Source organism: Lynx canadensis, chromosome E1, assembly GCF_007474595.2.
Source record: "Lynx canadensis isolate LIC74 chromosome E1, mLynCan4.pri.v2, whole genome shotgun sequence".
Classification (NCBI taxonomy): domain Eukaryota; kingdom Metazoa; phylum Chordata; class Mammalia; order Carnivora; family Felidae; genus Lynx; species Lynx canadensis.
The window spans coordinates 38,159,452-38,186,803 of record NC_044316.2 but is presented as its reverse complement, the minus strand read 5'-3'; the positions used below and the strand labels follow the sequence as shown (position 1 = coordinate 38,186,803).

General features: G+C 54.0%; 2 protein-coding genes across 4 annotated transcripts; one reads left to right on the top strand and one right to left on the bottom strand.

The window, feature by feature from the left end:
- The first annotated feature begins 169 nt into the window (after positions 1-169).
- Positions 170-2,137, top strand: MIEN1 (migration and invasion enhancer 1). Of its 2 annotated transcripts, XR_003964705.1 has the most exons (5): positions 170-299; positions 403-500; positions 942-1,018; positions 1,106-1,288; positions 1,423-2,137. XR_003964705.1 is itself a non-coding variant. In XM_030295855.1 (4 exons), exons 1-4 carry the CDS (start codon positions 211-213, stop codon positions 1,187-1,189), a joined length of 348 nt encoding a protein of 115 aa, XP_030151715.1. In that variant the 5' UTR covers positions 170-210; the 3' UTR covers positions 1,190-2,137. The 2 variants fall into 2 exon arrangements, 1 of the variants encoding a protein (XP_030151715.1); XM_030295855.1 differs by having other exon boundaries at positions 1,106-2,137.
- ERBB2 (erb-b2 receptor tyrosine kinase 2) lies at positions 1,986-26,387 on the bottom strand. Of its 2 annotated transcripts, none has more exons than XM_030295853.2 (27): positions 26,109-26,387; positions 19,502-19,653; positions 18,417-18,630; positions 17,474-17,608; positions 17,110-17,178; positions 16,835-16,950; positions 16,541-16,682; positions 15,121-15,240; positions 14,704-14,830; positions 12,842-12,915; positions 12,663-12,753; positions 12,266-12,465; positions 11,777-11,909; positions 11,601-11,691; positions 10,740-10,900; positions 8,003-8,050; positions 6,538-6,676; positions 6,332-6,454; positions 5,951-6,049; positions 5,490-5,675; positions 5,199-5,354; positions 5,018-5,093; positions 4,557-4,703; positions 4,044-4,141; positions 3,662-3,850; positions 3,132-3,384; positions 1,986-2,987 (listed from the first exon to the last, which is right to left on the bottom strand). In XM_030295853.2, exons 1-27 carry the CDS (start codon positions 26,179-26,181, stop codon positions 2,617-2,619), a joined length of 3,783 nt encoding a protein of 1,260 aa, XP_030151713.1. In that variant the 5' UTR covers positions 26,182-26,387; the 3' UTR covers positions 1,986-2,616. The 2 variants fall into 2 exon arrangements, with proteins under 2 accessions (XP_030151713.1, XP_030151714.1); XM_030295854.1 differs by lacking the exon at positions 26,109-26,387 and adding an exon at positions 25,338-25,360 and having other exon boundaries at positions 2,406-2,987.
- Between the last annotated feature and the right edge of the window lie 965 nt (positions 26,388-27,352).

Here is a 27,352-nt window from a genome sequence, read left to right as displayed (position 1 = left end):
AGCCTAGAGCTCTGAAAAGGTGGTCTGGACGGGTCCACCCAGCCCAGAGTCCTCAAACCGAGGATACGGTCAAAACGCAGCAGTAACTGCGGCCTGCAGGAGGCGCCCGGACGTAGCGCGCGGCCCGCCCCGCCCAGCGGCCCCGCCCCGTCACGTGCCCGCGGCGTCGCGTCACACCCGGAAGCAGCGGCTGGAGCGGAGTCGGGAGCAATGAGCGGGGAGCCGGGGCCGACGTGTGAAGCGCCCCCTCCCGGGGAGATTGAACCGGGTAGTGGGGTCCGCATCGTAGTGGAGTACTGGTGAGCGTCTCCAGCCTGTGGGGTGTCCGGGCCGGACGGGGGTGGGTCCACGGGAGGCCCCTCCCCCGAGAACCCAAGCGGACCCCAAGCGTCTTGTCCCTAGTGAACCCTGCGGATTTGAAGCGACCTACCTGGAGCTGGCGAGTGCCGTGAAGGAGCAGTATCCTGGCATTGAAATCGAGTCGCGCCTTGGAGGCACAGGTGAGGCCCACAGAACACCTGCTGAGTCAGTGTTCTAAATCTCAACTCTACCACATTTAGTTCTGGAATTGCCTGTTTTATATAGTGTCCAACAGTGTCTGGCAAATGTCCAACCAATTCGAGTCCCCTCCCAAAGGTGAGGGGGTTACAGATGAAGCCTGTAGGGAAAAACGGGGGAGACTGCAGAAGTGTGGGGTTGGAGGGGAGGGATTCTTTCATTGAGTTATGAAGCCTGAGTTCAAAGGAAGGACACACAGGTGATGCCTCCCTCAGGTTCCTTTGGCTTGAGTCAGGGCTAGGAAATGGCTTAAATAACAAGAGTCTCTAGTGGGGCTGGTGGGGACATGAAGGAGCCTGTGTGAAGTCTAAGAAGTGTGGAGAGTCTCTCCAGACTTGTCTGTTCTCAGCATACAGTTCATTCATTGATTTATTTTATACCAGGGGCCTTTGAGATTGAAATCAATGGACAGCTGGTGTTCTCCAAGCTGGAGAATGGGGGCTTTCCTTACGAAAAAGATGTGAGTATTTACAATGTTGGGAGGCCTCTCTGTTCACCCTGCCCCTGCAGTGCATCATCCCATTCCACGTGTCTGCCCTCTCTCTAGCTCATTGAGGCCATCCGAAGAGCCAGTAACGGAGAACCCCTAGAAAAGATCACCAACAGCCGTCCTCCCTGTGTTATCCTGTAACTACACGTGATTCCGGGTTCCTGCTCTGTTCTGAGACCCACGCCTTGGTCTCCCCTTTGGTCCTGCTGAGGGCTACCCACTGCCCTCACTTAGCTCCTGGTAAGCTAGGAGACTCTGGCCTCCACTTTGTCCCTTTGGGTACCAGGAGGGAATAGAAGCTGTTGTGGTCTTAGGGGTGGGAGAGAGACCCTCTCCGTGGACCTTTCTATAGCCACCTTCTACCCCCTTTCTAGGATCAGTGCCCAAGAAAAGTCTGCTCCCCGCCTCCAGCTTAGCCATACTGGTCAAATGCCACCACAGTTATAACTTATTTTCCACTAGCCCTGGGCAATGTCAGCTATTGGCAATAAAGTGGCACTACAAATACCTGTGCCCAACTAGTGTGTTTTTGTTCAGCGGATGTGGGGGATAGTAGCAGAGGCTAGCCCAGCCTTTATACCACCAGAGTGGCTATGCTGGGTGGGTGGGCTTTCTGGATAGCTACTTCTATTTCATTTCCTCTCTCATAGCCGAGGCAAGGAAAATGAGTCACACAGTAGGTACTGCCTCCTCCTGCCTCTGTCCCTCCCCCCACTGCCCCTATCCATAGGGAATAACCCCATTCTGGTGGGTGGCCTTAGGAATTCATTTTTTCTCAGCAAGAATGATCTGGTTGTCAAAGGGCTCTTGAACCTGGAAAAGAGCCTCCTCATTCAAGCTTTCTCGAGATTTCTAGCCACTCCCTCCAGGAAAAGATGACTTGAGTGTAAGGAGGTGAGCTTAGGGTGGGCACAGAGCCACCCCAGACATAGGCTGGTGCCCAGCTATTTTCCAAAATATATTTGCAAATGGAGAAAGTGGGTGTGGAGAAAGGACATCCTTCCCCCAACTCCAGGGACCCACCCCTCTCCACAATACCCGCTCTCCCCGAGTCCTTATTTCATTAAAAAAAAAAAAAATAGGCAAAAACAAAACAAAAAAAGCATAAGGACTGGGTCTGTACAAGGACTGGATCTGGGTGGCATTGCTGCTCCCTTGTTCCTGGGCGCAGAGCTAGGTCTCAGAGACAGTCTCTGAATGGGTTGCTCTTATTCCTAGACACTCCCTGGAGCCTCCTCCTCTTCCAGGCCCAGCTTTCCTAAGTCCTTCTGTGTCAAAGGTCTGGAACAGGACAGCCAAGCTGGGCTGTTCCCTCGGGTGAGGAGACTGGCTGTGGCATCCACGGGACCCTAGAGTTGTCTGGGGCAGGGCTCCAGTCAGTCAAGGCTCCCCAGTGCTGCCCCCTCTTCCAACCAGGCTGGGCCCCTCTTGGCCACCTGGGAACTGGAGGAGGAAGGAAGGTGTCTAGCGTGGCAGGATTCCCTGCTTCATCGCAATGAAGGCCAGAAGTCAGGCTTTCCTCACTCCCTGAGGGTTCAGCAGGGTCTCGGCAGATTTGGCCTTTTGGCTCACACTGGCACATCCAGGCCCAGGTATTCGGGGTTCTCTGCTGTAGGGGTCCCTTCAAAGGTGCTGGGTGGAGAGCCCCGCTCAGATGTGTCCTGGTCCCAGTAATAGAGGTTGTCAAAGGCTGGGCTGAAGGCTGGAGGAGGGTGAGGCTGAGGGGCAGCCCTGCCCCGGGGTGCCAAGTACTCGGGGTTCTCCACAGCACCCCCAAAGGCAAAAACGTCTTTGACAACCCCATTCTTGCCGGGGGAAAGAGTCTTGGGGGACAGAGTCTTGGGCCTTTCCAGAGTGGCACCGGCAGGTCGAGAAGGAGGCAGAGGGCCTTCTAAGGGCGATGGGGGCTTTGGCCAAACCTCTGGCTGGTTCACGTATTCTGAAAGGGCGAGGAGGGGGCTCATTAGAGGAAGAAACCCATTTGTCCCAGCTACTACCAGTGTCCCCACAGTGGGCCCTGGGCTGGGCACCCCAAGCTCCCGCCTCCCCTCCCAATCTCTCATCTTGGGCCTGGATTCCATACCAGGCTGGGGACTGCAGGTCAGGGGGGCAACGTAGCCATCAGTCTCAGGGGGTAGGGGTACGGTAGGATCCTCACTGTACCGCTGTAGAGGGCTGGGGTCCTGTGGGGAAAGGCTCTGCAGCCCCTTGGCTGCCCCCATTCCCAAGTCGCCATCAAACACATCAGAGCCAGCCCCTTCTGAGGGTGCCAGTGGAGACTTGGGAGGCTCTTCCTCGGAGGGCTCCAGCCCCAGTGTCAGCTCACCACCGCCACTCTGGAGATGAGAGAAAGTTACAATGGGGTCATTCATGGATCTGGGATAGAGACTCCATGGGAGGTGATAGGGTCACAGGGGATAAATTGGGACACCATTGGGATTTGACATAGTCACCATGAAGAGGAAGGGGTCAAGGCTTGGAAGGCAGTAGGAGTCGTCAGGGATAATGAGGTCTCCATGAGAGGTGACTGTTGGGGTGGGAGGGGACATAGAAGAAAAGGACACGGAGGAGGTAACTACACCCACCCACCACAGTGTGACCGAGGGCACTGACCCTGGTGGATGAGCTGCGGTGTCTGCGGTGGGCTGTGCCCCCAGCGCTTGGGGCAGGGTCTGGGCAGAAGAAACCCTGCTGGGGTACCAGGTACTCCTCAGCGTCCACCAGGTCTCCCATGTCCTCATCCTCCAGCAGTGAACGGTAGAAAGTGCTGTCCAAGGGACTGGCTGGGCCCAAGTCCTCATTCTGGGAAGGAAGGAGACGGTGACAGCCTCTCCCCAGCCCAGTGCACAGCCTTCCGAGAAAGGCTCAGGGCGGACAAAAGGTATGAGGAATGAGGCAGGAGCTGGGCTTGGAAGCCTGGGATCCTCTCCCTTCCCACCCTCTGTGGGAGAGTGCTCTTAGACATAGGCAGGGATGGGGTAGAAAGGCCCAGTACCTGGATGACCACAAAGCGCTGGGGGTCCCTGGCCATCCGGGAGAATTCGGCCACCAACTCCCGGAAACGTGGCCGGCATTCAGAGTCTATCATCCAACCTGGGGGCGGGAGGGAGCTCAGCATCTCAGTTCTGGCTGCAGCCTGTGCGCGGGCCCCACCCCCTCTCCAGTCTGGTCTAGACAACCCCAGTGACTAGAGTCCAAAGTCCTCGGGTGGTAGAAAAGAGGTATCAGACTCAGATCCTGAGTTAGACCCTTTGAGAATCTCTACTAGTTTTCCCTTTTTATTTTGCATATAAGTCTCTTCCTAGTTGGTCTTCTAGAGCTCCTCTGGCCTGGTACTGTAAAAGGGAAGCGAGACCCTTCTGAGGCTCCTTCAACCATACTTGGAACCCTGGGCCCACATACAACCTGCTCTTGGCCTCCTCCCATGCCCCTTATAGGCCCCCCTTTACCCCCGCCCCCAGCACTTTCCATCCCTCCTCCAAGTAGCTGGCATAACTCAGCCACACACATTTGACCATGATCATGTAGACATCAATGGTGCAGATGGGGGGCTGGGGCAGCCGTTCCCCCTTCTCCAGCAGGTCAGGAATCTCCCGGGCTGGGATCCCATCATAAGGTTTGGCCCCAAAAGTCATCAGTTCCCATACAGTCACACCTGGGGCAAAGACAGGGTTAAGAGGTGAGGGGACAAGAGGGAGCTTTAGTGCACTGAGTCCCAGAGGCTCTGCCCAAGAGCCTGGCACCATGGGAAGAAGGGAGGGGTGCGATGCCAAGGGGCAGGAGATAGCCAGTCTTTCCTTAGTCCCAGGGAAGTACACAGACCCCGGCAGCCCCTTCCTTCCCTCCCACATTCATGCTAAGGTGTCTCCATTAATTCTTCTATCCCTGCTCTCCTCCTTCCACCAACATGGCCCCCCAGGCCCATGGTTCCTTGTCCACCCCTCCTCCCAACCTTCCCTGCCAACACACCGTAGCTCCACACGTCACTCTGATGGGTGAACCGCCGGCGGAGAATGGACTCCAGCGCCATCCACTTGATGGGCACCTGGGAGAGCAAAGAAGTCCTCAAACTAGGTGTGGTGGCTGTTCGTAGAATTCTCCCAGGGTCCAGACCCACTCCACCTTGCCTCCCTCCGCTTCCTCCTCTAACCTTGCCCCCATCGGCATGGTACTCTGTCTCATCAATGTCCAGCAGCCGAGCCAGCCCAAAATCTGTAATCTTGACGTGGTTGGGACTCTTGACCAGCACGTTCCGGGCAGCCAGGTCCCTGTGCACGAGCCGAACATCCTCCAAGTAGCTCATCCCCTGGGATCAGATGTATCCATATGGACTCCGCTCTGGCCATATTCTCCCAGGAAACCTCCCCAATCCCAGCCCTGTGTGAAGTCAGAGGCTTGCCCCCAAGGACACCTGCAGAGCTCAGGCCCCCTAAGTGCATACCTTGGCAATCTGCACACACCAGTTCAGCAGGTCCTGGGAGCCTAGGCGCCCACGGTGTTCTCGGACATGGTCTAAGAGGCAGCCATAAGGCATAAGCTGTGTCACCAACTGCACGGTGGATGTCAGACAGATGCCCAGAAGGCGAGACACATATGGGGAGCCCACGCCAGCCATCACATACGCTTCCTGGGGGGCAAGAGTGCACCCTGAGAAGGTGTGGGAGACCACAAACCTGCCACCACCACATACCCCTCTTGAGGGTCGAGGCGTGATGGGAGACCTTCACCCAATCCATCCCCATCCTGCACAAACCAGAACCATGGCCCACGGGAGGTTAAGAGTCAAGGCTTGGGGAATCACAGAGTGCCTCCCGAACCTCAGTGAAGAGAGAGCCCAGAGCCCAGACATACAGCTAGGAGGTCCCTCCTGTACTCCTGGCTAGGGAGAGCGGAGGGGCTTACGTCCAAGATTTCTTTGTTGGCTTTGGGAGATGTATTTTCCCTCAACACTTTGATGGCCACTGGGATTTTCACATTTTCCCCATCAGGGATCCAGATGCCCTGGGCAGAGAGAGGAGGATGTGAGCAGGAAAAGGGAACCCCAGATCCCACCTACAGTCGCCTTCAAATACCCTCCCCACTCTGGGGCCAAACCTGCTATATCATCAGCCTCACTATGTAGCCCAGCTCTCAACTCCCCTTCCCCTTGTTCCAGCCTCCCACCAAACTGCCCAACCAAACATCACCACCCCAGCTCTTGGCTGTCTTCCCCACAGAACCCTTGGCCACACCCGCTGCATCCTCTGGGACCGCCCACCCAGGAATTTTGGCCCCACCCCTGACCTTGTAGACAGTGCCAAAAGCTCCGGATCCAAGCACCTTCACCTTCCTCAGCTCTGTTTCTTTCAGGATTCGCATCTGAGCCTGGTTGGGCATGGCTCCACTAGGCGTCAGGGGCTCCACCAGCTGGGGCGAGGGGGGTGGGGCGTCAGTGAAGGAGGCTGGGCTGTAGACCCCAAGCCAACAGGGAGGCCCTGAGACTGCCTCACCTCCGTCTCCTGCAGCAGCCTCCGCATCGTGTACTTCCGGATCTTCTGCCGCCTTCGCTTGATTAGGATGCCAAGGACCAGCCCCACAACCACGACCAGCAGAATGCCCACCACAGCAGCAATGATGGACGTCACAGGGCTGGGGGCGGGAGCCAGGGTTAGGGACTGGGGACCAGGCTGGGGCATGAAAAGATGAAGGAGCCCCAGGGAAGGGCATGCAGGTAACTGGCCTTTGGAAAGGGAAGTCAGAAGGGTGACCCACGGACTCCCATCCTCTCTTTCCTACTCAGAAATCTCCCTTGGCTCCCTACTACCTCCAGGAGAGTCCAGCCTCCTTGCTGGACATTCAGAGCCCTTTTTACCCCCATCTCCAAATTGTCTATGTGACTGCCCATGGCTGTAGCCCAGGATTCTCAAACTTCCTGACAAAAATCACCAGGGAGCTGGTTAATGTGCATGAGCCTAGAGCCCCACTCCTAGCAACTCTGATTGTGGTATGGGGTGGGGCCCCAGGAATGTGCATCCAGTGATTCTGATGTTCCAGCCAAATTTTTCACCCATAGGTCATGATTTTCCACACCTCCCAGCCTTTGCACATTCTATTACCTCTGTCTGGACCACCATTTCTCCATGGGATCATCGTTTAAGACTCAGCTCATCCTAGGATAGATGCAGCTCTCGGGTGTTGACCCTACATCATTACCATCCTTGCCCTCCTCCCTTGCTTGGCTAAAGCCTGGCACATCACAGACCTCTCGTGAATGCTTGCTTCATGGACAAATGATTGCTTAGATACTCCAGTCTGGTTTTGTCCGCAGAGTCTTTCCCAAAGAAAGACTTTGCCCACTGCCCAGAAATCAAGTCCAACCCTGTGGCCCGGTAGTGAGGGTGGGCCTATGCCCTAACGTGACCTAGACTTCACCCCTTACTCCCTTCTCTGGGCTCACTTAATGGCCCACCATGCCAGAACCTTCAAACACACACATCCTAGGTTTTCCTGACCCTTCCCCCACAATGCCACCTGGTTGCTTCTCCCTAATGCACATGGGCTACCTGCATCTGTTTCAAGGCCTGGCTCAAATGCCACCTCCTCCTTGAAGCCTCCTGCCACCCCATTAAGACTTCATCTTTTCCTCCAGGGCATCTGCACTCTCTTCTCAATCTGCCTTCTGTCCCAGTGAGTTGAATGTTGCCTATGCCCCTTATGAGGTATCTAGCTACTCGAGGGTGAGGAGGTACTGGGGGGTCTTTGCCATCTTTTCCTGTTCCCCACTCTCTAAGCATCCTGAGGAGGTCCTCCTTCCACTTGCTGAAGCAAATTGAAAGGTGAATCAACAGGGGAAGACTGGGCTAGAAAGGGACATGTGTCATGTCAGGAGATGCCCCTTTCCTGCAGCAGTGACCACCCAGGGGCTGATAGGGGATTGAAGAGCAGCATAGGGTGTGTCCCAGGGATCAGGCTGACCTGGCTCTCTGCTCGGCGGGGCAGCCCTTCTCGTCCAGGTCCGCACAGCTGCAGGAGAGAGAGGCCCATCAACCAAGCTGGGAAACACCTCCTGGTCTCACTCCAGCCTCACAACCACCCTAAGGTGGGTGTGGCTAGGTTATTATCCCCATTTGACAAAGACAGAAACTGGGCTCAAAGTCACCAATACTCTTCCTACCACCCCACAAGGGGATTCCTTCTCTGGCCTTGAACTTGAATTTCCTGCTCCCCTCTACCTGTCTATGGTAGGTAGGAATTGGGGAGCACCCAAAGAAGCATCAAGTCCAAAAACACAGCTACGTTCCTCTGTAAAAGAATGCCAGGGCAGTAAACTGGCCCAACTTCTGCAGAGGACAGTTTGGCAATACCTATTAGATAATGTCCGTGACCCGGCAGCTCCACCTCACAGGATATACTGTGAAAATGCCAACACCTGGGGGCACCTGGGTGGCTCAGTCGGTTAAGCGTCCAACTTCGGCTCACGGTCCGTGAGTTCGAGCCCTGCGTCGGGCTCTGTGCTGACGGCTCAGAGCCTGGAGCCTGTTTCAGATTCTGTGTCTCCCTCTCTTTCTGCCCCTCCCCTGTTCATGCTTTGTCTCTCTCTATCTCAAAAATAAACATTAAAAAAAATTTTTTTTAAACAAGAAAATGCCAACACCTGTATGCCAGGGGGCATGTATAAGATGCTAACTTGTACATGGGGCTCAAGTGCAATAAACAGGAAAGAAAGAAAGAAAGAGAAAAAGAAAGGGAGAGAGAAAGGGAAAAGAAAAAGAGAGAAAAAGGGGAGAAACAAAAGAAAAAAAAATCACTATCCCTCAAACAAGGACATGGTTAAATAATACTATATCCGGGCTGCAGATTGAGTAGTTAAAAAAAAGAGGAGGTATGGGGAGCCTGGGTGGCTCAGTTGGCTAAGGGACTGACTTTGGCTCAGATTATGATCTCATGGTTTGTGAGTTCGAGCTCCATGTCAGGCTCTCTCCTGTCAGTGCAGAGTCCACTTCAGATATTCTCTCTCCCTCTCTTTCTCTCTCTCAAAAATAAACACTTGGGGCGCCTGGGTGGCGCAGTCGGTTAAGCGTCCGACTTCAGCCAGGTCACGATCTCGCGGTCCGTGAGTTCGAGCCCCGCGCCAGGCTCTGGGCTGATGGCTTGGAGCCTGGAGCCTGTTTCCGATTCTGTGTCTCCCTCTCTCTCTGACCCTCCCCCGTTCATGCTCTGTCTCTCTCTGTCCCAAAAATAAATAAACGTTGAAAAAAATATATATAAAAAAAAATAAACACTAAAAAAAATTTTTTTAATAAAAAAAAAGAGGAGGCAGATCCATGTGCATTCACGAGAAAGGACCTCCAAGATACATAAAGTCAGGGGTTGGGGGAGAAGCAAAGTTCAGAACAATATGTAGAACACAGTCCCATTTGCATTAAAAAATGCATATACACGTGGGGTGCCTGGGTGGCTCAGTCAGTTGAGCGTCTGACTTCAGCTCAGGTCATGATCTTGCAGTTTGTGAGTTTGAGCCTCGCGTCGGGCTCTGTGCTGACAGCTCGGAGCCTGGAGCCTGCTTCAGATTCTGTGTCTCCCTCTCTCTCTCTGCCCCTCCCCTGCTCATGCTCTGTCTCTCTGTCTCTCAATAATAAACGTTAAAAAAAATTTTTAAAAAAATGCATATACACGAAAACCAAACCTGACTATGTATGAGATGAACTATATGAAATTGCTATTTCTTGGCCATTTTTGACCTACAAAAACAGCAATCTTACAGGATTCAATCTAATATAAATGTAATATGTGTTTATGCAGATGTGTAGAGAAAAGCCTGGAAGGCTGCACGTAGCAGACTGAATCTGATGGTTTTCCCTAGGGGACTGGAATGAAAGGGCACATTTGCTTTGCAATGTTTATACTTTTTGTTGCTGAAAGTGTTTATCATAAGGATGTATCCATGTGTCTCATGTGTAAATAAAGAAAACTGAATGAAAAAAAAAAAATAAAATAGGGTATATCACCATGTCAGGAGATGGAAAAACATTGCAAGGTTCTGTTAAGTGAGAAAAAGGCAATTTGCAAACAATATGTATGGCCTGTGATCCCATTTTAGTATAAGGAAATATATGTTAGAATGTGCACACATAAAAACAGTTGGAGAACAATAATATATATTAACTATAGTTTATATGTTATAATAATATATGTTAGAATGTGCACAGATAAAAACAACTAAGAATAATTATATATATATATAAATACATATTTCATGTGTTATAATAATAATTATATGTTAGCATGTACACAGGTAAGACCTGGAGGAAAAATATTACAAATTATTAACAGTGGGGATAGAACTGTTAATGACGTTCATTTATATTTCATGTTTTCATTTAATTTTTTTTTGTAATTTAGAGAGCATGCGGGTAGGGGAGAGGAGCAGAGGAAAAGAGAGAGAATCCCAAGCAGGCTCTATGCTCAGCATGGAGCCCAATGCAGGGCTTGATCCCACAACCCTGGGATCACAACCTGAGTGGAGATTGAGTCTTAATGCTTAACTGATGGAGTCACCCAGGTGCCTCTAAGGACTAATAATTAAAAAAAAAACAAAACAAAAACTAAGCAGTGTAAGCAAAGGCAGAGTTATCCCCCTTTTACAATAAGAGCCCCAGAGAGTCTCCTGGGACAAAGCCCTCCTTTCTGTAGAGAAGGCCCCCAGACTCACGAGTGGGTGCAGTTGATGGGGCATGGCTGGCACGTGCCCTCCTCATCTGCGAACTTCCAGATGGGCATGAAGGAGAGGTCAGGTTTCACCCCACTGGGGCAGCGAGCCACACAGAAAGGAGGGTCCTTGTAGTGGGCACAGGCCACACACTGGTCAGCTTCCTGGGAAGGGAAGAAGGATTGGAAGGGGGCTAGCACCAACACCTCCAGGGCAGCAGGACATGCCCTTGTGTCCCCTTCGTGCTTCCCATGGCCACTCCACAGCACTTTCGCCTTGCTCCTGGAACAGCCCAGACCAGCCGTGTCTGCCACCCCTGCTCTTCACCCAGCTCCCCCCTCCCCTGCTCAAAGCTCAATCCTCAGGCAGGAGGCTTCAGATGAAGAACTAGAAGTCTAGCAGGGGAGTGTATTACTTAAGATATAACAGCAAGTAACAATAGTTAACTAACACACAGCAAATCGCTTGGGCACGGTGCCAAATGCTATTTTAAGTTCATTCTTACCACATTCCAATGTACAATATTCACTTTATAAATGAGCGAACCAAGGATGGAAGCAGGGCCTGGATCCGAATCCAGAGAGTCTGATGCTTCAGCCCATAGGTCTAACCGCCTTGGCACAGCCACAGCCAAGGACACAGGCCTCCCCGGGACCTTTGCATAGTCTGAAGGGTCACAGGGTCCACTACACAACTTGCAGTCCCCAGCATGCCAGCCTCCTAACACCCTCCTGCCATCCAGGGCTGAGCTCCGAGCCCTCTCCTGGGACATTCTACTGGACATGGCCAGGTGCCCGGCCACCCCACCCTGCCCCTGCCCTTGCTTCCCTCCACCCACCTCGATCAAGCCCACCAGCAACTCACCGAGCCCAAGCAGGTCACTGAGCCATTCTGGGGCTGACACTCCGGGTGGCATGGCAGACAGAACCTATCCTTCACATACTCCCGGGGAAGCCTGACAGAAGGGATGGCTGAGGAGGGGGTCTGGAAGGAGCCCCCGTGCCCCACTCCGGCCGCCCCTCCTGCCCTGCCCCGCGTACCCCTGCAGTACTCGGCACTCCTCCACGCACTCCTGGCCCCGAAGGAACTGGCTGCAGTTGACACACTGGGTGGGTCCCGGACCCCAGCAGTGCCCGTGAGCACACAGCGGGTAGCAGGCCAGGCCCTCACCCGCTGCAGTGAAGAGGAAGGGGGTTAGAGGGGACACTCAAGGAAGGTTCCAGGTCCACATGAACCAGGGGAGGAGGCTGTGGGCTGGACGGGGTGGGAATAGGTACCGGGCAATGCGGGGAAAGAAAGAGCTGAGGTTCCAGGGACAGAGAGGAAAAGGAAGGCACAGATGCCAAGGCAGTGTGGCCAGGCCCAGCCGGAAGCCATGCCAAGAAGTCAAGCCAGCCACAGCCGTGTCAAGAATGGTGCACCAGGGATGGGCAGTCTGCACAAGTCCAAGATTGCTGCTGCTAGGGGCCCACAGGCACTCCTGTGTGCCGGCAGACGGGGAGCGTGTGGCGCTGGGCTCCCTGTCTTACCGCACTCGTCCTCTGGCCGGTTGGCGCTGTGGAGCAGGGCCTGGTGGGGGTTCCGGAAGAGCTGGTCCCAGGGCACCGTGTGTACGAAGCAGAGGCGGGAGTTGCGGTGGATGAGGGCCAGCCCACTGCCCAGCTCCCGCAGCGAGCGCAGCCCCAGCCAGCTGATGCCCAGCCCTTGAAGGGTCAGCGAGTAAGCACCGCTGTGGGAAGAGTGTTTGGCTGTCGGCAAGAGCTGCCCTCACCTCCTCCTGTCCCCAGCACACTCCGAAAACTCCCATGGAAATGTTACTGCTGGAGTCCCTGGGGAACAGGAGAGCCCACCATGCCCAGAGCTTCTCAACAGGCTCCCTGGGAAGCTCCTCAGGCACCCCCCCCCCCCCCCCTCCCCGGTGCTCACTCATGCAGAACTCGGCCCCGGATCACTCTGAGGTTCTGGAAGACACTGAGGTTAGGCAAGCTGTCTGGCCACGCTGAGATGTACAGGTAACCTGCGGGCACAGGGTGAGGCTAGGGGTGTGGGGACAGGAAGAGGACCCCCGACCCCATCAGAGCAGGATGCAGAGAAGCAAAGCCCACCTGTAATCTCCTCCAGAGCCTCAAACACTCTGAGCTGCTCAGGCTGCAGGGGGGCAGTGTTGGAGGCTGGGTCCCTAGAAGGATTAGGAGAGGAGTCAGCAGGGCCAGGAAGTAGGTGGGCATGACCCCCAGAGCTGACCCGGCCACCCTCCCCCACCGCCCTCCATTAATGACTTCATTTAAACCCTTTGCCCATCAAGCCCGGCTGTTTTCATCCTGAGTTTCAAAGCCCAAGCCCTAGTTTGGCAGGGTCTGTCAAAACAGTATTTATATCCTTTGATCTAGAAATCCTACTTCTAGGAATGTGGCCTAGAGAGACATTGGCTCCTGTTCCCAGAGACATGTACAGGGCAGAACTGTTTGTAAGAACAAAATTAAAAACGACCAAAAGACCCATCAGTAAATAGAGGAGTTGTTAAATATAATCCCTGTCTATCCTGACTATAGATGAAAACTAACATTTGGCAGCACTTAAAAAAAAAAAAAAAAAAAAAGAGCACTTAGTATCGGCCAGGCACTGTTTTATGAGCATATGAATATTAACTCATTCAAACATTATAACCACCTTATGAGGTTGGGGCTATTTTTGCCCCTATTTTACAGATGAGAAAATTAAGGTACAGTAAGCAGGTCACATGACTAGAAAATGGTAGAGCCCGGTTTCGAACCCAGGCAGCCTGGCTCCTGAGCCTGAGCTCTTAGCTCCTACTCTGCTCCACCTGCTCTTAGCTGTTGAAAGACCAAGGCAGCTTGACACGAAGTGCCTTGACCAGCTCTCTAGGGCGAGGGGCAGACAATATTCATGATAAGCTCCCATTTTAAGTCAACCTTCTCAATAAAATTACTAAAACTATGTTTCTCTGTGTGTGTCTAAGTATGTACAAATGGTCTAGGAGAACCCACACAAACTATTAGCAGTGGATTCCTCTGGAAAGGGGAATAGAGTTGCAGGAAGTGTTGAAAGGAACGTCCTCTTTTTAAATACATATTTTTATTGAAGTATAATTCACATCCAATAAAATGCACAGAGTTCTGATGTACAGTTTGAGGAGTTTTGACAAATGCATTCACTCATGTATCCACTACCCCAACTGATACACAGAACATTGTCATTGCCCCCAGAAACTTCTGTTGTGTTCCCTCTTGGTCCACCCATCCTGGGGCAACCACTGTTCTGATTTCTACCACCACAGAGTGGTTTTGCCTATTCTAGAGGTTCACGTAAAGAGAATAGCACAGTGTGGACTCTCTCTTGTTTGACTTATTTTGCTGACCATAATGGGTTTTGTTTTTGTTTTTTTAAATAGGTTCCACGCCCAGCGTGAAGTGAAGCCCAACATTGGGGCTCGAACCCTGAGATCAAGACCTTAGCTGAGATCAAGAGTCGGACACTTAACCACCTGAGCCACACAGGTGCCCCTGAACATGTTTTTGAGGCTCATCAATGTTGTTGTAGAGATCACTAAGTAGTTTGTTTCTTTTTATTGCAGAGAATTCCATTGTATAGATAAGGCACCATTTATTCAATCACCTATTGGTATACATTTGCATTATCTCCAGCTGGGGGCTATTATGAATAAAGCCACTGCAAACTCAAGGAGAATTTTGCTTTCTCTGGATGGCTTGGCCTCCACACAAGTGCATATTTGTGGATAGCATGTCATTTATGCAAACAACCCCCCCACCACGTCCCCACACCCTCTGGTCCCCCTGCCCTTCCTGCCTCTTTTGCATTTCTGGCCTCCCACCTCTGTCTCCCACCATCCCCCAGAGATACTGCCACTTCTGGGTCCTCAGGATTCATTGACTGCCCTGATGCTGCTCAGGCCGCTGTGCCCACCCTTAAGTCTGCGTATCCTTACCCCTCAAAGCTCTCTGGCAGAAACGCCAGGCTCCCAAAGATCTTCTTGCAGCCGACAAATTCTTGGATGTTGGCACTGGTGACTGCCCTCGCCTCCCGCAGGTGCTCCATGCCTAGGCCGTAGCACACTGTGGGGAGGGGCAGGTGGTGAAGGGGCCGTCTCGGCCCCCACATGGAGCACCAGGAACTCAAACTCGGGGGTCCTGTCCACAGTCCCCCCCTGGGGCCACGTGCCCCCTTGCACAGACAGGAAATACAGGGGAACGTGTCAGACTGATCCAGGGAGGGCCAGGACAGAGACATTGGAAGAAAAGGACTGGGTCCCAGGAGGGTCTGAAGAAGAATGGGACTGTGGGCCAAGCTGGGTGTGCAGAGGGGCAGGAACTGTAGCCTGGCTCCGGGGGTGGCCAGCAGTTACCTCGGGCACAGGGCTTGCTGCATTTCTCACACCGCTGTGTTCCATCCTCAGCTGTCACCTCTTGGTTGTTCAGGGGACAGACCAGGGTGCAGGATCCCACGTCCGTAGACAGGTAGTTGTCTGAGGAGATGGGGACTGTGTGTCCATCTGCCCTGGCCCTTCACGCCCCACCATGCCCACATAGTGCAGTAAGAATATCAACCAATAGTGAAATCCCCTTACTGCGTGTCTGCACACTCAACAGTCATGTACTCCTCACAACCCTACGTGACGGGCACTGTTAGATTCCCATTTTGCCAAGAGGGAATCATCGTAGTTTTATGTAAATTACTCAAGGTCATGTGCTATCAAGTGGAGGAGCCAGGACTGGACACAAAAAGTCTGGCTCTACATTTTGTACTCTAACCCACCACGGGGAGGATACAACCAGGAGCTGAGAGCCCACTCCTGCCTCTCATGACACGAAGAAAGAGGGCCCCAGGTCTGAGGTCAGTCCCCAATGCACATCGATAAATACAGGAACTGTTAAATAAAACTCTGATCAATCTAGACTATACAATAAAAATTAGCATTTAGGAGTGCTTAGTATGTGCCAGGCACTATTCTAAGAGCTTTACCAATATATTTTTTTTTAAATTTTTTTTTTCAACGTTTATTTATTTTTGGGACAGAGAGAGACAGAGCATGAACGGGGGAGGGGCAGAGAGAGAGGGAGACACAGAATCGGAAACAGGCTCCAGGCTCCGAGCCATCAGCCCAGAGCCTGACGCGGGGCTCGAACTCACGGACCGCGAGATCGTGACCTGGCTGAAGTCGGACGCTTAACCGACTGCGCCACCCAGGCGCCCCTACCAATATATTTTTTTAAGGCTTATTTATTAATTTTTGGGAGAGAGAGCTCGAGCAGGAGAGGGGCAGAGAGAGAGGGAGTGAGAGAGAATCCCAAGTAGGATTCATGCTGTCAGCACAGAGCTCGACTCAGGGTTCGAACTCATCAGCTGTGGGATCATGACCTGAGCCAAAATCAAGAGTCGGACGCTTAACCGACTGAGTCACCCAGGCGCCCCAAAGAGCTTTACAAATATTAACTCATCCAAATCTTATAACCACCTTATGAGGTTGGGGCTATGTTGCCCCCATCCTCAAATGAGAAAACAGGTACAGGAAGCAGGTCACATGACTAGAAAATGGTAGAGCCCGGTTTCGAACCCAGGCAGCCTGGCTCCTGAGCCTGGGCTCTTAGCTCCTACTCTGCTCCACCCGCTCTTAGCTGTTGAAAGACCGCGGCAGCTCGACACGAAGTGCCGTGACCAGCTCGCCAGAGCGAGGGTCAGACGATACTCACCATACGCTCCCATTTACTTAAACCAACACCCCTCCCAGCAAAATTACTAAAACGACATTTGTCCCTGGCACTCACAGGGACAGGCAGTCACACAGCTGGCACCGAAGGTATAACGGCCCTCAGGGTTGGGCATGGATTCGAAGGTGTCCGTGTTGTAGGTGACCAGGGCTGGGCAGTGCAGCTCACAGATGCCACTGTGGTTGAAGTGGAGGCAGGCCTGGAGGCGGGGGGTGGGGGGTGGGGGTGGCGGGGGTGGAGACAGGCAGCTGGTGGTCACTGGGCTGTTTTTCCCTGGCGTGCAACGGGCAACAGGGCAGGAGCAGGCAGGGTGCCCCTCCCCTTGCACCCCGGGGTCCCGTGGGCACATACCAGGCAGTCAGAATGCTTGGGGCCCGTGCAGCCAGCAGCACACTGCTCGTGGCAGCAGTCGGTGGGCTGCGGGCCCTTGCAGCGGGCACAGCCACCAGCACAGACAGTTCGAGTCACTGTGAGACAAAGGGCAGGATGAGGGCTGGGCAGTAGCCCAGGCACCAGACCCTCACCAGCATCACTTTCTGTGATGACTTCCTGCCCCACCCCCTGGGAAGACACCCAGCCCGGCCCCCTGCCCCCCGCCCCGGGATTCTGGGCCTCCTAGCACTCACAGCTCTGACAGTCCCCGGAACTTGCTCCCCAGCAGTGGGAGTCTTTACAAGCTGGAGAACAGGGTTGGCCTGGGGAGAGAAATAGACAGAGACCAGGAGGCAGAATGCAGTGAGGGAGAGTCGGCAGGAAAAGAAGACTCAGAAAACAGAGGCACGATCTAGAAGCAGAGGGAGGCAGGACAGAGGACCACGGAGATGAAGAGACACAGAGAAATGGCAGGAGGGAAATGGGACAGAAAGAGGGAATGGGTAGTGTTAGTACAGGGGTGGGGAGTGGAGGGGGTGTGAGTGAGCGGGGAGTTTGGGGATCGCTGGGTTGCCTGAGAAAGAGAGGAAGCTACAGGCAGGGAGAAGCATGGCTTACAGGCCCGAGAGCGGTTGGTGTCTATCAGCATGAGGGCCAGCTGGTTGTTCTTGTGGAAGATGTCCTTCCACAGAATCGTGTCCTGGTGGCAGAGCTGCGGGTTCCGCTGAATGAGGACCCCTCCCTTCAGGATCTCTGTGGGGCAGGCAATAATCAGCACTTTCCTTTCCTGTCACTTTCTGCCCTCCCATGGGACTCTCCTGACCTCTTTAGAGGGGAGCAGGCCTCTTAAACACACCCGTTTCCCCAGGGATTAGAGAAGACACCTTCAGCATCTTCTAGCCGTACCAGAACCCCACCCCCCCCCACCCTGCCCCACACACATGAACAACCTGAAATCCAGGGAGGAGTGAGTTGTCCACGACAGGGTCCAGATGTCCGTGCCACTCTCTCCTGTCCTCCCACCTCTATACTCTGTGCACACTGCTTACTGGTTAAAAAAGACTCTGGAGTCTGAAAACCAGCCTCACCACTAACTAGCTATGTCATAGCTATGTAACCTTGAGCAAGTCATTTATCCTCTGTAAACCTGTTTTCTCATCTGTAAAATGAGAATAGCACTGATGCTTTCCTTGCAAGATTACAGCACAACCAAAATGGGATCGTGTATGCCAAGTGACTGGTCACAGACTCTGGGACACTGTCAGCTCCAAGGCTGCCACATACAGTTATGCAGGTTGTTCACTGCACATGTGTACTCAGCCAAGAAGTGGACTAACCCCAGCCTGTATCCTAATTATCAAACTGTGCAGGCTCGTGCAAGCTGTGACTTCCTGGGAAGAAGGGAGATCTTCTCATCTTCACAAAGGCACCTTCCCAAGCCCCACCTGCATCCATCCAGAAGGGATGCCAGTTCTAATTCACACAAAGTTTCCCACGCATAGCAGTGGCCCTGATCAGCTCCTGATAACAAGGAGAAGGTTTCAATGATAATGATGATCACCTGTGAGGCTTCGGAGCTGCAGCTCCTGCAGCCCTCCTAGGGCAGCCCCTGTAGCAGGGGTGCCACTGTCCAGTGGGTCTCCGTTGTCCAGCACGGCCAGGGCGTAGTTGTCCTCAAAGAGCTGGGTGCCTCGCACGATTCGTAGCCTCTGCAGTGGGACCTGTTTCACTTGGTTGTGGGCAATGAGCACATAGCCTTGCACCTCCTGGATATCCTGGGAGAGAACAGGACCAGGTGGGGCTGAAGCAGGCCCAGGCCCTGGAACACGACCATTCCCCCCCCCCCCAGGCCTCCTCTAAGTCACCAAGTGCAAAGCCCCCATCCGCTGAGAAGTCCAGCTCTGTCATGCATAAAGTAGAGATCAAGGCCACTCCCCACCTCCCCAAACCAGAGTCGTGTATGATCAAGACAGATAAATGGTGGGGGGAGCACTGTGTGAACTATGAGCAAGCGCCACACCCTCTCTGCATCTCAGTTCCCTCATCCATAAAAGGAAACACCTAGATGACATGACGTCTGTGATTTGACCAAGCCTCACACACGTGGCCCCACTCCAGGGCACTGGGGACACAACCCAGCAGGCTGGTTCCCACTCTCTCCTCTGCTCGTGACCCTTTCACATACATTTTCCATTTGGTTTTCCCAGAGGGGAGTCAAAGCATGCTCCCTGCTTCCAAAACACAGACAGAGAAGCCAGGGGCCGAGACCATATTCACATGGCTTGTCGGTAGAACTGGACCTAGAACCCACAACCTCCCAGCAGCCCTTTCACCACGCCAGGCAGGACAGGGACAGCGGCCGGGGCAGATGGACAGGGGGAGGCGATTGCTGGCAAGGGAGCCAAAAATTTAGCAGAGGCACACGTGCATTCTACCCAGGGATGTCCCGGGCCAGCCACATGACTGAGAGGGAGTCAACTGGTCTTGCAGTAGAACAGATAGGGCGCAGGCATCAGAAAGGACTTCCCAGTTGAGGAGCCGCAACAAGAGAAGAACTATAGGGCACCTTCTTCTACCACCCATTTATAAGCATAGGGCTCAGCTCAGCTGGAGGCAGGACCTGGCTGGGTCCCCCATGGGCCTCACCTGCAGGAAGGAGAGGCTGGCATTGGCATGCAGGTAGGTGAGCTCCAGGTTGCCCTGTACCACTTGACAGCCCTGGTAGAGGTGGCGGAGCATGTCCAGGTGGGTCTCGGGACTGGCTGGGAGCCGCAGCTTCATGTCTGTGCCGGTGCACACTGGGGGGAGAGAGGAGATGGGTCAGAGGCCGCTGCCCCGTCAGCTTCTCCAGCCTGGCACCTCCTCCACACTCACTCCGCAGAGTCATGCCATCTCGGACGGCGAGAAAGCACAAGTGAAGGACCCCGCTTCCCACGTCCCTCGCACCTGCAGAAGGCACAACGGCCAAAGAAAGTGCAAGTTTGGGAAGAGGAGGGAAATCAGAGGAAACGCTCCTTCTGACTCGGCCCATCCTGAGTATCCAGAGGGGCCCCCATTGTGCCAGCCCTGGGGAGTTTGCCCGCCTGATCCGGGGTGGTGGCTGGCAAAGAAAGCCTCCCTTTGTCCCCAAGGCACCACTCGGGGCCAAGGGGTAAAAATCCCCCAAGAGAGGCCATGATGAATCATGAAGCTTCTGGATACCCCCTGCCCCTATCCCAAGCAAACAAACTCAGGGCATTCTCCCCACCCCATTCCAATACCACCCACATGCCAGCCTCTTGGCAAGGGATGTCCACCCCCACAATGCCACCCAGAAAGGAAGGAAGGAGGGTCAGCTAGAGTCATAGCTGGGGCATGGGGACCACTAGGGGCCTGGTCAGTGCAGGGTCCTCTGGAATTCCCCCAGGCAGAAAAAAAAAGGAGCATCAGACCCCAACAACGGGCATCCGGACCCAGGCTGCAGATCTTGGGCCAGAGCGATGCCCTACTCTGACGGCTCCTATGCTGGCACTTCACCCTTGCCACCTCCTCAGGGCAAGACTCCAGAACCAGCTGGCAGAATCTATGCCACGAAACTCCTGCCACAAGGGCACTACGTCAGCCCTGTGTACCTTCTTCCCAGGGCCAACCCTCAGCCAAGGGGCATCAAGATGAATTGCCTCCCCGGCCCACCTGGACCCCAGCAGCGTGTCCCTGAGACCGGAAGTACCTACAAAGCCCAGGGATACAGAAGGGGTAAACTACTCCTGGTGAGGGGGTGCTCTGGACAACAGCTGGCACCATGCCTGCCAGTAGGGGGGAGATTAAAGTGCCCAGTTGAACCCGTTTTTCTGCTCTGGTGAGGAGATGAATCACCTGGCGCGTCTTGCCCAGGAGGGTGCGCCGGGGGGAGGTGGGTGGAGGGCACCCCCAGATACACAGGCCCACAGGTGCCTGAGCTGCTTGGATTTCCTGTTGGTTGCCACTGCACCTCCCACGGACTGTGTGCAGATTCAGGGGGACAGCAGTGGCTGACTTCAAGGTCTGACACCAGGATTCCTGCTCTCCCAGCAACTTGGAGCCTGAAGTCAAATCCTGGGGGATAAGAGAGATCCCCTGCCTCCAGAAAGCTGGGGAAAGGCTGGTAGGGCCAGTGCCTCGGGTTCATGCTGAGGCCAATGGCCATGAGCTGACAGCCTCCCAGTAAAAGCCAGAGTGGTCTCTGTTCCCACCCCTTTGGACAGATAGGGAAGGAAGCAAAGAAGGAGGAAGGGGAGGGCCCAGAAATAGAACTCAAGGGTCCCTCCCCCCAGACTCCCAAGAGAAACAGGAGCTGGGGGTGGCAGGCCAGGCCCAAAATAACGCCCGCTGCCAGGACCTCCTGCGGCCTCAGCAGCCTCAGCTGCTTTGTAGGCACAGCTGTCTTTAGGCCCAGACCCCAAAGCTCTGGCCCAAACCCGGGACAGGGACAAGCAGAGCTGGAGCAGAGGCTGTCTCCACCCGCTGTGGCCCTCTGCCGCCTCTAAAGGACACCAGCTGTGGCAGCCAGGCAATAGGAAAACAACAACAATGGGAACACCAAGGGCAGCCACGTTAGCTGAGCACCTACTGTGTACTGTCAGGCACTCTGGGTGGAGCCTCATTATGTCCTCCCGAGGCTGGGACAGCAACTTCTCTCTTGCAAAGAAGAAAGCTGAGGCCGACAGGGGTTCATCTCCCAAGATCTTAATAAAGCTTATGAGCGATAGAGGCAGGATTTGAACTTGAGTCTGTCTGACTTTAGATCCTACGTTCTTAACTGGACATATACAAATTCACCCCACATCAGGTGCAAAGGGAAATACATACCAACTCTACTGATACCACTGACAAACATCACAGACTCTGGGCAGGGCAGGGGGGCTGGGCTGAGCTGAGGGCCAAAAAGAGTGGTAGCCCCACCCCACTAGTGAGTTTGTGGCTGATTTGAGTCTAAGATTCTTTAAGCGTTTGCAGCGGGTGGTGAAGTCAGGTACTGAGACTTACTCTCCCAGAGAGCTGGAGGCTTGCGGGCAAATTTCCCCACCAAGCTGACATGAAGCCAAGAAGGGCCTCTTGACACCTCCCCTACTTCCACCTCTGTCCCCTTCACCATGGAGCTCAGCACCTCCCACCCCCTCCCCCATCTGCTCACCAGACTCCTTCTCCCCAGTCCTCACCACAGTCCCCATATCCACTCAGCCCCCTTGATTTTCAGGGGGTAGGGTGTGAGAAGTCCTGTTCTACACAGGAGAGCTCTGTGTCTTCAGGACACCTGACCCTCAGAAGCCCCAACCTCTCCAGCTCTCTGACGCAAAGTCACTATGAGGCAGGACCAGCCCAACACCAGATAAGAGTTTGCTGGATGGATGGATGGATGGATGGATGGATGGATGAAATCCAATCAAGAACTTGCAAACCACAAGGTAGTAGTTGAGGTCCTGGTGTTCATCCCTCTGCTGAAAGGCTATTCAGAGTCCTTCATATCCCTCTGGCTGGACTTCAGTGGTCAGGGTTTGGTCCCAGCTCTGGGGGGTGCTCTCCAGAAGGTTCTGCCCTCCCTGCCACACTTCAGCCCCAGCTGCTTCTCTTGCTCACCAGCAAGAGATACTTCCTTTGGTTTCCATGAACACTACCTGCATCCCCAAAACTCAACTCCCCCAGACCTACAGGTTAAGAGCCCATTCTAGTGATGCCCAGAACCCACCCACCATACATACCTGGTGTATCAGGTCCCATATCAGACCAGGGCCTGGGCTCAGGATCATTAAACCAGAACCCTAGCTGGCCTGCTCATGTGTGACCTTGAGCAAGTCAAAGGACCTCTGGGGGCAGAGGCCATATCAGATTCATCTCTATGCCCAGCAGTGCCTGTGACTTCGTAGGCGCTCAATGACTATTTAGTGACCTGAACTTGGCTGTGAGGATGGGATAATAAAACACTAACAACTCTTACTTTCTGCAGAGAAGTTAAATGAGAGTTAAATGAGATAATGAATCAAAAAAGCAGCCTGTAAACATGAAAAGGCTTTGTAAATAGAACTGAGGCAACACAAACATTGGCTATAATAATTCTCCCACTCCTAGAGAGCACACACCCGTCGCCCTACATGGGCTCTCTTCCCAAGGGTGAGAAGGAAAGGTAGCTTAGCAAGAGATGGAGATGTCACCCCATAAGGGCTTCCCACAGGCAGAGGCAGAGAGGGGGAATCTCTTTCCAGATCATTTCAGCTCCCAGGGGCAGGCACAACTACTGGGGCCTTACTCTAGCCCCCCACTGTTGGTTCCTCCATACTGGTTCCTCTTCTTCCATTCCAGCTGTCTCCCTCATTCCAGCCCTGCAGGGCCCCCTGACTTCCACCCTGTCCCTGCCCTCAGTCCCTTGCCATGCTTGGAGGGCCCAAGAGGAAGGCAGGCTTGGGCTGGACAGGGAGGGAGAGGACCTCAGTGGGCCCCAGCTCACTCCACTTTCTATAGGCTAGATAAGGGAACTCACTTACCTGAATAACAGAGTAGCACCTCTACCCCAGTCTGGCCACCTGGCTGCCCCTGAGGCTTTGCTCACCCCATTCCTGTTGAATAGGATATGACTTTGACCAACTCTTAATGCCTCCTCATTAGACATTATTATTGGGTCTACTAGACATATTTGGGTCACTAGGAAGCCTTGGATAAATCACTTCACTTCTTTGAACTGTGTGTACCCACTTCCTTGGATTGTTGCAGAGATGAAATGAAACCGTCGATGGAAAAGAACCTGGCACACAGGAAGCACACTGGACATTTTTCAAAAGTTCAGGCAAGGTGTGGGAGGGGAGATGGGCTAAATGGGTAAGAGCATTAAGGAATCTACTCCTGAAATCATTGTTGCACCATATGCTAACTTAGATGTAAATTTAAAAAATAAAGTAAATAAAAAAAGTTTTTCAAAAGTTCAGGCAAGGGAAGTTCATATAGCTGGAGTGTGGGTAATTCCAAACCAAGAGAAAATGAAAGATGACTTTGTATTTGGAATGAGATGTATTTTCCCTTTTCACACTTCATCCTATCGTTTCATTTGTTGCTTTTTTCCCCCTTGAGTATTAGAATGAAGTTACTTTCCTCAAGTAAGGTAAAAAGGAAGGAGGGTGTTAGAATCGCTTGGGAATTAAAATAGGACCTCTGCAAGATAAGGATGTGTTTGCTACACTTGACAAAAGTTTGACCTCTAAGAATGGATCCTAGCAAAATCCTGACCCTCTGGGTCCTCCCTGTCTCCCTTTCCCCCAAATTCCTGCCCTAGCCCTCAGCCCTGGGATATAATGGGGGTGCTAGAGGCAGCCGGGCGGTGCCCTGCCATTGCAACCATTCTCTGCCCGACACACCCAACATCTGTCTTTGCACCCAGCAGTGCAGATCGAGGGGTGAGATAGGCCTGAGGAGGCCCCAGTCATCGCTGAGAGAACTGACCCCTCCGTATCCCAGCACCGCAGCAACCCCGGCCACCCCCACCTGCTCAACTTACAGGCCCAGCTGAGGGGGGCAGCAGCTCGGCCTGACAGCGCAGCCTGGCCTCACCCATCGCAGCAGAAGGTCAGGGCTGCAGACAGACGCCCGCCTGGGAAACAGGGAGACGTATGGGCTCCCAGGAAAGTGGAACCTCCTTTGTCAGAGAGAAGGCGTGGGGCCACCTCCCACTGTTTACAGCAGATCTGACCCAGCACCTTGAGGGAGTTCCTTGAGAGGGCAGAGTTCAGTCAAGTCCCTAAGCCAGCAGGGAGACTGCTGTTTGGCAACACAAAGCCCAGACATGCAAACACAGACCACACAACACAGGAACACCCTAGCATAGACGCCCCTCAGAGAATACTGCAACGCTCTGACAGAGAGGCCCTCGGGCAACACACAGACGGGATGACCCCCACCCCTTCTCCAGACTCCCTGACCGATGGAGACCACCCACTACTCCCCAGAACACTCCCATTTTGTCTTCCCTACAGCACAGTGATGCCGGCAGCAGTGTCGCCCATTGTTCAAGGTGGATTAATACAGTGATTTCGAATGTGTGGCTGGGGGTCACACCATCTGGGGGGTCCCATCTTGGACCCACTACTTCTTTGATGCGATGTAACCTCTTTAAGCCCAGGTGTTTACCTGGAAATGGGAATACTAGTAGGATTTCTCTTGTGGGGTTGGTCTGAGGATTTAGAGGGCGTGCATGCAAACCACCGCGCACCATGCCTAGCCCAAAGTATATCTTCAGCACACGGTGGCTTTAATTGTTAGTGCCTAGATGGGCCAATGGGACAGAACCGGCACTACCCCCACCACCGTGCCTCCCCACACACAGCATGAAGGAAAAGGCAGGACAACCCAGCCCTCTGCAAACCCACATCTGGCCCTCTGTCTTTACCTTTCCTTCCCGCCCCCCACCCACCCCGCAGGACTGCCCAGGAATCCCCCGCTGGGAAATCTCCCACTCTATGCCCCAGACCAGGAAACCTACCACCGCCCCTCCGTGGCCCGTGCTCTCCAGAAGTCACAAAGCACACAGTCCCCGGGCTGGCCCTGAAGAAACTTGCTCAAAACAAACGTCTCCCCCTCCCCCCACCCCAGACTCCAGCATGAGGCAACTCGGCAGTCCGACCGGCCACCCTCTCCAGCCCGGCTCTGGCCGGACAGGTTACTTTCCCCACCACCCCCCCTCCACACCGCGATCCTGCCTGAAGCTGGAGGAACTAAACCCAATCGGCTGCGGGGGGAGGGGGGGTGGGGAGATGGGACAGGGGGAGGGGCAACAGAAGGGACCCCCGAGGAATCCAGCTCAGTCCAGTCTGGAGGCGGAGGCTGCCAACTGGAAAGTCTTTGAGAAAGCTTGAAGGGGCTCAAGAAAGGGGAACACACACACACACACACACACACACACACACACACACACACACACACATCATGCAGTACACCCTTTGATGGCAAACTTTCCGAACAATTTCAGAGAACTTTTTTGACAAGTTCCCATTGCCGTCGCCGAGTCTGGAAAGCGCCAGTCTCTTGCCTGGGACATCTAGAGCGGCTTGGGCGTCATCGCCCCCCTGCCCCACCTTCCTTTGCCCCCTCCCCGGCGAGGCCGGCTGCTCGGGAGCGCCGACACCGTCCGAAACTTCGGACCGGGAAGTTCGTGTGGCCCCCCCTCTGCCCCCGCCAGCCCGGGGACCTTCGGCGGGGGCCCCGGGCTGCAGGGTCGCGTCGCTGCTTCGTGCCCTCCCCACACCAGACCTACCTTGGGTGCCCGTGGCTCCGGAGGGCAGGAGGGCGAGGAGGAGCCCCCAGCGGCACCAGGCCGCCAGCTCCATGGTGTTCACTGCGGCTCCGGCCCCATGGCTCGGGCTGGACCGGGCTGCGACGGGCCGGGCGGCTGCCTGGGAGCTCTGCTCGGCTCTCGGGGCACGACGCAGGGGACTCTCAGCTCCACAACTTCATTCTTGTACTTCCTCAAGGCAGCCCTCCTCCTCCACCTCCTCCTCCTCCCGTGATTGGGAGCGAGCGTGCTCACGGCTCGCCCCCCCACCCCCTCCACCGCATTCCAGCGAGTCCCTGGGAGTGGCAACTCCCAGCTTCACTTTCTCCCTCGGCGCGCAGGCCTGGGGTGCGCCCCTCCCGGCGCCCGGACGCCGGGGTTGCCTGCGCACTTCTGGCGCGTTCCCATGGAGAACCCCTAAAGCAGGGGACGGCGATCGGCACCCCCTCCTCCACCACCGGGCGGAGCCTGGGGCAAATGCTTTAGGCTGCCATCCTTAACTTTCCTTGAAGTCGCAGGTTTTATCTTAGACATTCCTGGCGAGTTTGCACCCCTACTCCATCACATGCCTGTTTTTAAAAATATCAAATGATGGTTCTCCCACCACATCCTCAAATCAAATTGATAGTAAAGGAGGTGGATGTGTTGTGTTTTTAACTTGTGGCTTCCAGGACTCCCTGGCATACCTTCTGGAATCTTTTAAGTATCTTTTTCCAGTCTGAAAAGCACAGTTTTAATCGGGAGAACCTACAAGTTTGGGGAGAGAGTCAAATTAGAGGGACTTCCGTCTCAGTCTTTCCAAGAACATCCATTCGTCTGTTTCTTCACAGGGCCACTCAGCACTCAATTCATCCAAAGTTCCTTTTCTGTCCCTTGCTTTTTACTAGCCTGTTCGATTCTGCCTCCCCACCCTGCATTCCTTCTGGAGCCCCTGGCCCTGTTCTTAAGGCCCAGTGGGGGATGGAAGTGGGGGTGATGGAAGGAAGGTGTATCTTTGTTGGAAATTCCAACCAAAAATGCAGGGGACATACTTAACTAACAAATTATTCGTTGTTTATCTGAAATTCAAATTTAACTGGGCATCCTTATTTTTATTTGCTAAGTCTGGCAACTCTAGTTGGAATGTCCCAGCCAAGAGCAGAGCATGCCTGTGCTGGTCAAGAGGGGATCAGAGGCATCTACTGAGCACTGAAGAATGAAGGACACTAGCATTTCTTAAACTGCTT

Excerpts from the sequence above, each read along its gene's own strand:
- MIEN1 (XM_030295855.1), top strand. The coding sequence starts at position 211 with ATGAGCGGGGAGCCGGGGCCGACGTGTGAAGCGCCCCCTCCCGGGGAG. Across the intron at positions 300-402 it reads CGCATCGTAGTGGAGTACTG|TGAACCCTGCGGATTTGAAG; the intron begins GTGAGCGTCTCC and ends TCTTGTCCCTAG. Across the intron at positions 501-941 it reads GTCGCGCCTTGGAGGCACAG|GGGCCTTTGAGATTGAAATC; the intron begins GTGAGGCCCACA and ends ATTTTATACCAG.
- ERBB2 (XM_030295853.2), bottom strand. The coding sequence starts at position 26,181 with ATGGAGCTGGCGGCCTGGTGCCGCTGGGGGCTCCTCCTCGCCCTCCTG. Across the intron at positions 18,631-19,501 it reads CCAGCCTCTCCTTCCTGCAG|GATATCCAGGAGGTGCAAGG; the intron begins GTGAGGCCCATG and ends GTTCTCTCCCAG. Across the intron at positions 4,704-5,017 it reads GAGTGACGTGTGGAGCTACG|GTGTGACTGTATGGGAACTG; the intron begins GTGTGTTGGCAG and ends TCTTTGCCCCAG.